The following is a 12,726-nucleotide window of genomic DNA, read 5'->3' on the forward strand; positions in this document are numbered from 1 at the left end:
AAGAAGAAGAACAGAAATGGCAGCAAAGATTTAGCAGAGCATCGTGTATTAGCTCTTAGCAACTGTAATGTGTAGGGGTTGCTCGTGCGTAAGTTGCCGCCTCTCCAGGCTTTGTTGCCTTGCTAAACCTTTCAGTCTGGGCAGCCCTTCACTTCGTGGCTGCCTCAGTCGCTAGCAGAATCCGTCAGTGGGCGTTTCTTAAATCTTTTCCAACATAAAAGTTGTTTGACACCCAGTCTCCTCCTACTCTCTCTGCGCAGAAGTCTTCTGCGCAGGGAGGGCGTGGGTAGCGGAGGACCCATGCTCTCCCCGCTGGTGTCCGGTGAAGAGTCCTGGAGCCCTCTCGCCGATTCCCCCATCAGCCCCTCTATATCTCTGGTGTTGCGCTGATTTGCTTCTCCATCTGCGGAGCTGCCTCTCTCCCTGCTGGGCCCTCTCCAGCATCATTTGAGAGCCTTCCCTCCGCCTCTAGCTCCGATGTCAGTTCCCTGACAGCAACAAAATCTAGATATGAGGAAATTCTGCCCATCTTCTTCAAGGGACAAAGTGCTTGATAGAATATGGTGTCTCCCTTCTTTCTTGCAGAACTGCACTGCTGATTATAACGATTTTCCATTACTGAAATTGAGCTCGGCCATCAAAGTTTATTTTTGTTAATAGCTGCAGAATCTGGCTGCTGTGCTGTAGACGGGAGCCTGAGTAGAATACCAAAACAAACTTGGCTCAACTATCTGAATCTGGAGTAGCTGAAGTCCTCACTATTGTACTGAAACTTTGACCTAAGCCCAGTGTTAATGTTTTTACACAATTGTAAGCATTAGGTGTTTTACGGATCTGAAAGTCGCTGCGAGACTTTTTGTGTGGAAAGTGACGATTAAATGAAAGAAATAATAACAACAATACCTTTAAGCAATATGATCAGTAAAGCAGAATGCTATCACATATGCAACTGTTACAGAGAAATAAAGAAATTTGGAAACCTCGCATTTAAAGCAGTTTACCTCAGAATCCTCCCTCTGATCACCATCCTCTTCTTGCCCTCCGTTTTTTGGCATATATGCCATCTTCAGCCTCAGAAATCCCTTTACTCGAGATTTGTGACTATAGAGGAAATAGTAAAAAAGGAGGGATAAATAATGTCCTGTTGAACTTGAAAGGCACTTAGTTTTAGCTATCTATCAATCTGTACATAAACTGTAAATTACACAGTACACATATTATGTTTTACTATTCTTATGTTCTATTATTCATCTATAATATATGTCCATATTCTCACCTTCTTGGCCTGAGGAGGAAATCTTTAAAAGTATACGGCCTTTCCATGGTTGGGTCTTCAGTCTATTGGGACAAAAATCAAATCATTAATGCTCACGAACGCATAAGTACATGCTCTAGTAAAATGTAAACAGGAGACCTACAAAAATTACATTATTCCAAAGACCTCTGCCGCTCTTGCAACCATTGTGTATTGTTAGCTGAGCATTTCCACCAGGTGTCGCTCTCAACACCGCTAATAGCTCAGCCCAACAATCAATGCTGTGGAAGCAGAAGTAGTTACAGATGCACAAAGTTGTTTACTACTAATCTCAATGAAGCAATGGTCCAAGTCACACGCAGAGGCCTGTTTTCCAATCACCAACTTTGAGAAGGCACATTTGCAAAGTGCCAAGAAGCATGATAACTGCGACAACTGAAGGCGCTGAGAACGACACACATCATTTTTTTTGGTTTAGCAGTCAGAGCTAGCTCCTAAGTCTAAGATAGCCCACGTGGCTTGTTCTAGGAGACATTCCACAAACCAAAAAGATGAAGTTTCCATGGGTATTTACTGTCAACACTTTCCCCCACCTAGCCCTACCATAAGCTTATGTTCCAAAAGAAGCGGTCACATCATTTTCTCCAATCGTCAACAGTCCTGGGATTAAAATGACAGACTTGAATTCCTAGATGTCTCCATCTATCAGAATCAAGGTAACGTGGAGCCATAACCAAATTTGCTAAGGATAGTCTGCAGACATATCTTATTTATCTGGGATGACAACTATAGATTTGATAAAGGAGTCATATTGATCAGAATCAAGATAATCTGGAGCCATAACCAAATTTGTCAAGGAAATTTTGCAGACATTTCTTACTCATCTGGGGTGCCAGTTATAGATTTGATAAAACAGTCGTATTAAATATATACACAGAAGGACCAAGCTGAGTATTTGACAGCTTGGGTTTTTGCATTAAAAACTGCCCTCTTGGAACTTGTTGTTGAAAATATAAGGACTTTTTAAAGGGTTGCATTAATGGAAGCAGTCCCCCTCCTCAGAAATATCAAGTTCTTGTACAAGCATTAAATGGTCAATTTCTGAAGGGGAAAGAATACATATTAGTGCTAAGCATGCACTGCAACAGGGGTCAGAATTTCATTGTAGAGTTGCTAACAAAAGGAGATTCTATGTGTTGGTGCTATTCAAAGTGTTGGTGCTGACCTTTAAAGCCCTAAACAGGCTCGGTCCAGTATACCTGAAGGAGCGTCTCCACCCCCATCATTCCGCCTGGACACCGAGGTCCAGTACCAAGGGCCTTCTGGCGGTTCCCTCGCTGCAAGAAGCCAAGTTACAGGGAACCAGGCAGAGGGCCTTCTCGGTAGTGGCACCCACCCTGCGGAACACCCTCCCACCAGATGTCAAAGAGAACAACTACCAGACTTTTAGAAGACATCTGAAGGCAGCCCTGTTTAGCGAAGCTTTTAATGTTTAATAGACGATTGTATTCTAATATTCTGTTGGAAGCTGCCCAGAGTGGCTGGGGAAACCCAGCTAGATGGGCGGGGTATAAATAATAAATAATTATTTATTATTATTATTACTACTACTACTACTACTACTACAGTATTATGCACATTCAGCTGAAGGTGTTAAAAACCCTACTTGTGCACAGGAACCTTGTCTTACCTAAGTGCATTTGCCATGGGCTCCCAAGGGCTTTAGCATTAGAACTCAAAGATGCAGTCCTTAAAACTGATGTGACTCTGCATGTTCCTTCAGTATCTCACCATAGAAAACACATTCAAATACAAATCAATAGATATTTAGGATATTTAGGGGAGAGATGTGATGATGGTCTACAAGACTATTCCTCAGAAGAGGATGCTGGTGGAACATCTCATTTTCAATACTTGGGGGAAGTTAAGACCCTGGAGAGTTGCTGCCAGCCAGTGTAGGAAGATGGAGAAGTGGAATGAGTCAGTGTAAAATATGAGGATCGTAATACTGATCTTACAGCGTTTTCGTAAAGGTTATACATGAAAGATAATGCATGCAAAGCACCTTGTGAAGTCTGGGAAAGCATTTTGTTGTCATTATTGATAATCATAGCTTAATACAGGGCTTGCTGAGCCAAAAAGAAAATTCTAATTTGGCTTGTTTAAAGAACAAAACAGCAACTGACGTATATCAATACATGATAATGTATCAATACACGATAAGGGCAAATTCACACCTATATGACTGCCAGCTTTTGGACTACATATGAAAATCTAGAACAGTGAATCTGTTTAATAAAGGGAAATAATGTTTGGCAGACCATCAAGAGTTATAAGAAAGCCGGGGGGGGGGGTGTTGTTGAAGGGTGAGCTAGGTATAAAGAGAAATATGTTTCCTGTAAAATGTATTCCCTTTTTTTCCCCTAAGCCAACGTCTCTCACAAGGTTGTTGCAAGAATAAATGAGATAAGTGTTATAATGCACTTTGTACATTTAACAGAAATGATTAATTATAGTAATAAAATGGTGTGTGCTGATTGAGGATATTGGAAAGGTTCCAACTACGCTGTAAATTTTTAATGCAGATACTTAACCCAAGAATGAAACTGCTCAGACATTTCTTTAAAACTTGCATTACGAGAGCAAATGGACTAGAACAGCTGCACTGAAGACGTATTAAAATCCCAGACGAAAATGAACTTGCTGCATTCAGGACTCCAGGCACAGCAGCAGAAACTGTGGAAATACAGTCTGGGATTGTTCTTCATTTCCACTCACTGCTAGATGGGGGAACCCTTTAAAGACCTGGACTCTGGCCTGATCTGACACTGCTGTTGTCTGCTAGAGATTTTTCTATCAAAGCACCGAGCAGCTGATTCCAGCCCAATGGAGAATAACACGATAGAACCATTATAGAATAAGATGGTTTGCCTAGGAAGAAAAATGTCACCCAAATTTGCACGCTCGTGTGTTATGTGCAGAGATCAGAACACAATATTTCTTCTGCCACACAGACCCTAGTTAGTACTGGCCTGAACACGCCTGCCAAAATATACTGTATTTTTTGCTCTATAAGACTCTCTTTCTCCCTCCTAAAAAGTAAGGGGAAATGTGTGTGCATCTTATGGAGTGAGTACAGGCTGCACAGCGATCCCTCTTGCTGTTCTGGTTTCTGAGATTCAGAATATTTTTTTTCTTGTTTTCCTCCTCCAAAAATTAGGTGCATCTTGTGGTCTGATGCGTCTTATAGAGCGAAAAATACGGTATATATCCACTCTGAGAATGCCCATTTACCTACACAGAAAACTTTGAGGGAATTTCTGCAAATGGATCTAAGCAAGCACATTTTACATGACTAACAAAGCCTTGTAGACTGGAACCCAACAGAGAAATACTTGCTGTTGGAAAACAAAGGGAATGAGATTTTTCCTTTCCCAGTGAACCGTCGGAGGCTACCAACCTCTTAGGGCACGCTAACTCAAAGGTAAACAGTAGCACCCCAAGAAAAGCAGCTGAGAAAACTCAAAACAGCAAGCTCCCTTCTTGCACAACAGCTGCCTGGCAGCCCCAAGGAGCGAAAAGCCTCCATCTATCCTGCTATTTATTAATCCTAATCAACATTCAGTTCATGCCAGCAGCCAGGCATATGCAGCCAGACGTGCAGAGCTACATCAATTTCTATGATCTTGCAGAAAGGAAGACGTCTTTACAAGCCCACAGTGGTCGTGTCCACACAAAATGCTAAACCATGGTCTAGTGCAAGGGTAGATAAATCTTTCTGCTTTGCCCCTGAGGGCCCCAAGGAACAATGGGTGGGGTGACCAGGGGTTACATGCCAGGGGGTATAGCCAAAATTCTCTCTCTCAAACACACCCACCCCTCCTCCAACAGAGCTGTGAGAAGAATTCAATTTCGCTTTTATTGAATTAAGTGTTACTGAGTATTATGTTCAAACCAAGGATCCTAGCTTAAAACAGATTCCGATGAGATGAATAAACCAGATTCATAACCCATGGTTTAAAGCTGACATTTTACTCACCCGTGTCTGTGGTACATGAAACAGATTAGTATAGACAAAGTAAGCAGAATTAAATTCCTGGCTGTGGTATTAGTAATATGCATTACCACAGTACTATTACATGTTTGGCTTTCTTCCTTTTAATAGCATTATGTTATCTCAAAGAGTCTCGTTTGCCTAAAATCCTTAAGCTGCAACCTCTGATGTGTGGTACATTTTCCACAAGCTTCTCCACTGCTGTATTTTTCTGTACAAAATTTTATATATATATTTTTTAAAAAGAAATGCCTTGTTTGCTAACAGTAACGTAATGGATAAATACAATGCAAGCAAAATTGGGAAACTTGCATTGCAAAACAGTCAAATCTAAAATCAAAGGCCCTGTGAATGCCATGTATTTATGAACACAGCTCTTCAAATCTGCTAAAGTTATCTTGTTAACAGTTTTCAGTGCCTCCGTTTTCTTTCTCTCAACAAGGTTATTACAACAGTTGAGTTGTCAAATCTAAAAATACTTACAAATATTCTACTGAAAGCAATTTCTAGCGAAAACTTTGCATTTGTATGAATACTATGTTTATTAGGGGCTATCGCTCTTGCTTGCTGCCCACCCACCCACTACCCTCTGCCAACCCCCCCTTTACAACTCTCAAAAACCTCCCCTTACAGCTTTGCCCCCAAACCCTCTCTCCAATTTCTGTACAGCTTGCCCCCCAAAACTATCCCCATCCCCTTACAAGCTCATCTGACAACCACCCGCCCGCCACCGCCCATCCCTGTGCTTGCTCTGTTGCTGCCGCAGAAGTGAGTTCCTCTCCTCCAAGTGTAGTAAGTTTGCATTTTAAAATACAGGCCTTCTTCTCTTAGCAGCAGGGGGCAAACGAAGGGGAGAAAGGCTTTCTCACTTTCATTCCCTTCTCCTGCAGCCATTTGTGGCAGCGGGGTTGTGGGAGGGCCTATCCGGGCTGGCCACTTGCCCACTCACTTGACCTACTCGCTCCGAGATTCTTGACCAGGGGTCAGCAAACTTTTTCACTAGGGGGCCGGTCCACTGTCCCTCAGACCTTGTGGGGGCAGACGGCGGACTATATTTTGGGAAAAAATAATGAATTCCTATGCCTCACAAATAACCCAGAGATGCGTTTTAAATAAAAGGACACATTCTACTCATGTAAAAACACACTGATTCCTGAACCATCCGTGGGCCGGATTTAGAATGTGATTGGGCCGGATCCGGCCCCTGGGCCTTAGTTTGCCTACCCATGTTCTTGAGCTACGTTTGCCATTTTAACTTGTCTGCCCACTCGGTCGTCAGTGTGGTGACAGACAAGCGCCAAGAACACAGTATGGAGAGAAATGACATAAAATTCTGCTTTTATGATCCTCATCGCATCACATGTTTCAGTTAAGGTACTCTGGGCAAGTGGCGAAAAACAACAACACATATTTAACAGCATGTAGAATTGACAGCACATGCTTTTTTCAGTGTTGCTTAGCTGAGTCAAAATAACATGCTAACTCAAAACTGGGGGGGAAATTAGCGCACTGAAGTTTTTTGTCAGAAAACTCACACCACGTGCTCATTTATGGATGCGTAAATGGATATTGCACAGCTGTTAGCCATTAACACCCCTCTCAAAAATTCTATATAATATTCAGTTAGGCCCCACTGCAGTGGTTTGCACTTTGAAGCTGTGTGGCTCCCAGGACTGTGGGGAGCTGTGTGGACATTTATAGGTATGGATGCAGAGGAGAAAATCAGTTGCTGTGCTCTGTCTTTTTATAGTATCCATTTTCTACCTGTGAATTGGTATTTCTGGAGGAAGAAGGATTTCTACTGCTTCCTGTCAAGTTAACAGCATGACCATTTTATCAAATTTATGACGGTCCCCTCTTCCACTGATTCACAACAGGAACCAAGTCATGCAAAAATATATATTTACCCAATTTAGCCTTCGAGAAGCATTCAGCAGCCATTCCACCCAGTTCTCGTTCCCAAGCGATATATCCACAGAGCATTACTACCCACGAGTCTCCTGCAGAGCTAAATATTTAGCTAGCTTTCTGTAAAAGGCCAGCTCGATGTGAAAACCCTTATTTGTCGGGATGAAACACAGTCTGTTTTTCAGTTCTGAACAGTTTTCAGCAAGAGTGTTTTCGCTGTGCAAAAGGAGAATTTCCATGGAGCAGACAAGTGACTAAAATGTGTCTCCAAAAGCAGTGCCACTGTCTGACACTGGGAAGATGGGCATTAAAAACATTCTCCTTGTTCTAGGCTTGAATGTTTGCTTGTTAACACATTTTTAATGCTTCCTTATTCTTGTTGAGTGCATCAGTCAAGTCCATAAGCATGTGTCTTGCATATAAAAGAGAACAGAACATGCAGAGGCTGTGAATTCGCTATTTCTGCTCTCTCTAACAATGGTCTCGAACTGGAAGCTTTACATCATTTTTATTTCAGGGTAACAGATGTGAACTTTGATGTAAGACTATGAAAACAGAAGGTGCAGCAATACAGACCATGGGCTTTGGTCTTTAAAAGGTCCAGTCTAAATGACATAATGTTCCCAATAGAATTAACAACTCTGGGAGACCCATAGCATCCACAGGCTCCTTCTTGAAGCCTTCCCTCCTTTCACTTTCCGCAGTAAACTATCATGTAGCTTTACATCTGCACCAAGGTTAATTCTAACTATGTTTATTTTCACACCAGGGTTTGCAGGTGATCATCTGCCCATGTTTGAACGCTTGCCTAGAAAGTGCTGAGGCTTCCAGCTACAAAATGGCTATCATTGGGGACATGGCGGTAACAAAAAATTAGGGACAGTCATTGCTGCTTCGCCGCCACCACTCGACAAGTCCTGTATGTTGGTACATCCTGCTGGTTCTGATTCTGGCAACCACAACAGTATTGATCACACACAGAGAGCAATGCCCATGCTCTCCAATAACAGGGAACATTCCCTACCCTGTTTCCCCAAAAGTAAGACATCCCCCGAAAATGAGACCTACTTCCAGTTTTGCCTCTCGCTGTAATATAAGGCATCACCCCAAAATAAGACCTCCCCAATAATAAGGCCTCCCCTGAACATAAGGCCACCCCAGAATATAAGGCCCCCGAAGCTTCTGTAAGGCGCCTGACTCCTCTGGACTGTAGTGGCGGGCGCCACCATGCAGCTCACTGATTGGCCGCAGCGCAGCTGGAGCTGTTCAGGCAGTGCGAGGTCTCCTTAAATCAGAGAGCACGCGCCACTGCCAGGGCAAGCTGCCGCCTGCTGCTCGCTCTGCCCTGATGGAGTCTGGCTGACTCACAATTAGACAATAAATGTGTACCGTATTCTTCTTCATGGAAAAACAATACACCCCCTGAAAATAAGACCTAGCGCATCTTTGGGAGCAAAAATTAATATAAGACACTGTCTTATTTTTGGGGAAACAGGGTAGTGCCAGAAAAATATAGAAGGTGGACACATCTCAGCCACTGTCTCTTGCACAGACAGCACATGAACACACTCACCCCAAGCATACAGACCACAGTCATCTCTTTCAGTCACCCATGCACCTATCCCTCTCTCTGCCCAGGTGCATCTTTCCCAATCACACACACATCCAGAAAAACGCCTCCAAAGAAGGACCTACCCTTGAAATAAAACCAATCCTCCCTCAAAATAAAAATTCAAGGGCCACCGTGCAGGTGCCCACAGATTGGTGATCCCTACACTATGGCTTCATATGCCACAGTTTATGAGCCTGTCAACAAGCACCACAGATGTGATTCCCTTCCCCTGTTTACTGGCTTTGGAACAGCGATCCTGGCTTGCATTAAGTCAAGGGCTCCTTGTTGTATCTTTGCATGGATCCAGCACACAACAGGAAGGGGGAGATGGGTGTGTCCATGGCACTATGACACCATGGACAAATGTCCAAAGACAGCCAGAGGGGTTGCAAACTCTGGTTCAAATATTGGGTTACATCCAAGACGCTGACAAGCTCCATTGAAATCAATGGGTCGTCAGCTAATAATGACTAAATTCCATTGATTTTGATGGATCTGTTTCTAAGGACGACTAAGTCTGGATCAAAGCCATAGCTGGCATTAATACTGGCACAGATGCAATGTGGCGGCTGTGATCAGCTTGGAGAGATGGTCTCATTCAGTGGTGCCGGGAATTTTCTATTCTGCCCCGTAGTCTTAGGCATATGTGTTTTCAGGTTTCCACCTTGTCCCCTATGCTTTCTAACATCTACAGGAAACCACTGGGGAAAGCCATTTGTACACCGATGAGACAGCTCTTTGATTAAGAGGTTTATAAATGTTCCAAATAAATTAGTAAAATTTGGCAGGTTGGACTGAGGTATTAGTAATATGCCGATGCAGCGCTCTCTCTGTTTTCTACCTACATATCGCAGGGAGGCTGTGGAACTGTTGGAACAGGTGTGCATAGGCTGGTTGGGTCAGAAACATTACAAGAATTCTGCATCAGGCTTAAGAGATCTATAATTGTGCACTGGCTCATTATAATTTGGTGTTTGCAATAATTGCAATTGCTCCCCCCCCCCCACGGTATTTTGAAGATCTTTTCCCATCAGTGCTTTGGGATTTCTCGGTGTGTTTTGCAGAAAAGTTAGACTAAACGCACTTTCTGGAATCTGTTGTTTTCCTGCTCTTAAAGGCAATGTTTTCTGTTACGGGGACTTCTCATTCTCAACGACAAAGCACATTCAATGTTGTTATTTTAGGTTTAATTAAAAAAAAAAAAGACAGAAGCTTTCAACAGGAACCATGTTGCTTTCCTACATATAGCAGCTACATGGGGGGCTGACGCCACTGCCGTAAGATGGAAACAGCTATTTCAAAAGAGCCCTGTGGCATTGCACATAGTTTTTCCACAAGGAATAGAAAATTGCAAAGAGCTAATTTTCTTTATGAATCATTTGGAACAGAGTATTACTTCTAACTAGGTCCCAAGTGGTTTAGTTTTAGAGCAGCAGCAGGGAACCTTTCTGAAAACACTTTTGTGGTTGTCAACCGGTTTGACAAATGGAGTTAAAACATTAGAGCTTATTAGGAACGTTTAACAAGTTTACTGCTGGCTGTGCTCTGGTGCAATTCAGGAGAGGACACTCCGGTTAGTGACAACTCTACCAGGTTGAAGATCTAGCACAGTTGTAAAACTCGGCACTAAAAACACAACTGAGATCAATACCAGCAGTAGAATAAGAATTCCTATTACTTAATCTCATGTCGTGATTCTTTTACTCTTTTTATATACAATGGCACCTCGGAAGTTGAAAGGAATCCGTTCTGGAAGTCCATTCGACTTCCAAAACATTCGTAAAACAAAGGAATTGCTTCTGATTGGCTGCAGGAAGCTCCTGCAGCCAATCGGAAGCTGCGGAAGTCACGTCGGACGTTCGGGTTCCAAAGAAAATCGCAAACCAGAACACTCACTTCCGGGTTTGCGGCGTTCGTGAGCCAAAACATTCAACTTGCAAGGCGTTCGGGATCCAAGGTACAACTGTACTCAAGACACTTGAACTCTAAGCTTTTAACCAGTGCTTTGTGGGGTTCTTCAAGTGTTTTGGACTGTAACTCCTATCAGTCCCAGCTAGCATGGCCATTGGTCATGGGTGAAAGCAGCGGGACAGCAAAACACTGGGGAAGGCTGCTTTAAATGCTAAAGAACTAGGAATATATGGTGGAAGCAAACTGCTGCTATATGGTACGTTGCATTCGTTGCCCGGAGAGTGGCCAACAGCACAAGTTACGTCATCAGGTCACATTGGGTGTTGCATATCATCCAAATGTACAAATATGGTTCAGCTCCTGCCTATCTTATCCTTCGCTGTGCACCATCTGAATGGCTAACTCCATCCATCCCTACATGCACTACTATTGATGCTAAAGTAAGTTACCAAATATGGGCTTGGTATCTATGTGTTTCCGTAGTCTGCAAAGGCCTATCATGGGGCTTTAGAAATTTGCCCTAAAGTTACAGAGGGGAAGGGAAAGCCACTCTTCTCCACACATGAACCAGATGATAAGGGTTTCTGGGAGCTCCTCTCCCCTCCAAGAACAATAATAGTGGCTGGGAACCGGCATGCCCACCTTCAAAACAAATGTATGATCAGTTGATGGAAGTTGTAAATATATGGGCAGCTTTATTCAAACCTCTGCTATTGTTTAAAACTGCCATTTTCCTCTCAGTGTCCCTCCTTCCTCACTCCCATTCCATGGCCACTGGTGTTGTGACCTTGCCTTCTCTTTTGTTCCTCTGCCCCACTCTGACATCATGCAGATTTGGGTCTGTGATGCAGTACTACATTTTTATGTATACAGTGGTGCCCCGCAAGACGAACGCCTCGCAAGACGAAAAACTCGCTAGACGAAAGGGTTTGCGGTTTTTGAGATGCTTCGCAAGACGAATTTCCCTATGGGCTTGCTTCGCAAGACGAAAACGTCTTGCGTTTTTTGCAAGTTTGTTTCCTTTTTCTTAACACCCTTAATACAGTTGCGACTTGATTTCGAGGAGCAACTCATAGAATGCGGTGTGGTAGCCTTTTTGAGGTTTTGGGTGATTTTTGAAGCTTTTCCAAAACTTTTCCGACACCGTGCTTCGCAAGATGAAAAATTCGCTAGACGAAAAAACTCACGGAACGAATTACAGTGGTGTCCCACAAGACGAATGCCTTGCAAGACGGAAAACTCGCTAGACGAAAGAGTTTTCCGTTTTGGAGGTGCTTCACAAAACGAATCTCCTATGGGCTTGCTTCGCAAGACGAAAATGTCTTGCGAGTTCCTGCGGGGTTTTTTCCCCTCCCCTTTTTTTCTAAGCCGCTAAGCCGCTTATCAGCTGATCCGATAAGCTGATAAGCTGCTAAAAGCCGCTAATAGCGCTAATCCTCTAATCCGTCAATGGGCTTGCTTCGCAAGACAAAAAAACCGCTAGACGAAGAGAATCACAGAACAGATTCTTTTCGTCTTGCAAGGCACCACTGTATAGGAAGATATTGTTTAAACCGGGGATGGGGAATCTTTAGGACCCCCCCCCCGGATGTTGCCAGACTACCAACTCCCAGAATCCCTGACAGTTGGTCCTGTTGGCTTGGGGTCAATGGGAATCGGAGTCCAGAAAGATCTGGAGGGTTACAGATTCCCCATCCTTGGTTTAAGCCATTGTCCCAGGAGCTTGGATGCAGTAGAGAAGGTTGTAAATAAAATATCTTACCGGAAGATGATTAAGTGGCACATCCACTTGACCCAGGAAGTCGTCTCTGGTCTGTTAATGAAACAGAAAAGACATTAAATCATCATTAAGACATAATTTGTTCATTAAATCAGTCCAACTGATGACATTATATCATGCTAATTTCTGTAGCAGCCTTGAACATTATCAACTACATACCCCCAAAATGCCTCCCCTTACGGAGCCAATGTCTTCTGTTAGTAAAA

At 43.3% G+C, this 12,726-nt stretch overlaps 1 protein-coding gene across 26 annotated transcripts in view; it reads right to left on the bottom strand.

The window, feature by feature from the left end:
• The window catches only part of NEDD4L (NEDD4 like E3 ubiquitin protein ligase), a 324,861-nt gene that overhangs the window by 63,811 nt on the left and 248,324 nt on the right, over positions 1-12,726 (bottom strand). For all 26 annotated transcript variants that reach the window (XM_083465746.1, XM_083465736.1, XM_083465731.1 and 23 more), the window contains 3 exons: positions 12,503-12,553; positions 1,277-1,338; positions 1,002-1,101 (listed from right to left, as the gene is read on the bottom strand). In XM_083465746.1, the coding sequence (XP_083321872.1) occupies positions 1,002-1,101; positions 1,277-1,323 (147 nt within the window). In that variant the 5' untranslated portion in view covers positions 1,324-1,338; positions 12,503-12,553. The remainder of the gene's footprint in view (positions 1-1,001; positions 1,102-1,276; positions 1,339-12,502; positions 12,554-12,726) is intronic.

Source organism: Podarcis liolepis (assembly GCF_965112155.1).
Source record: "Podarcis liolepis genome assembly, chromosome: 11".
Taxonomy (NCBI): Eukaryota; Metazoa; Chordata; class Lepidosauria; order Squamata; family Lacertidae; genus Podarcis; species Podarcis liolepis.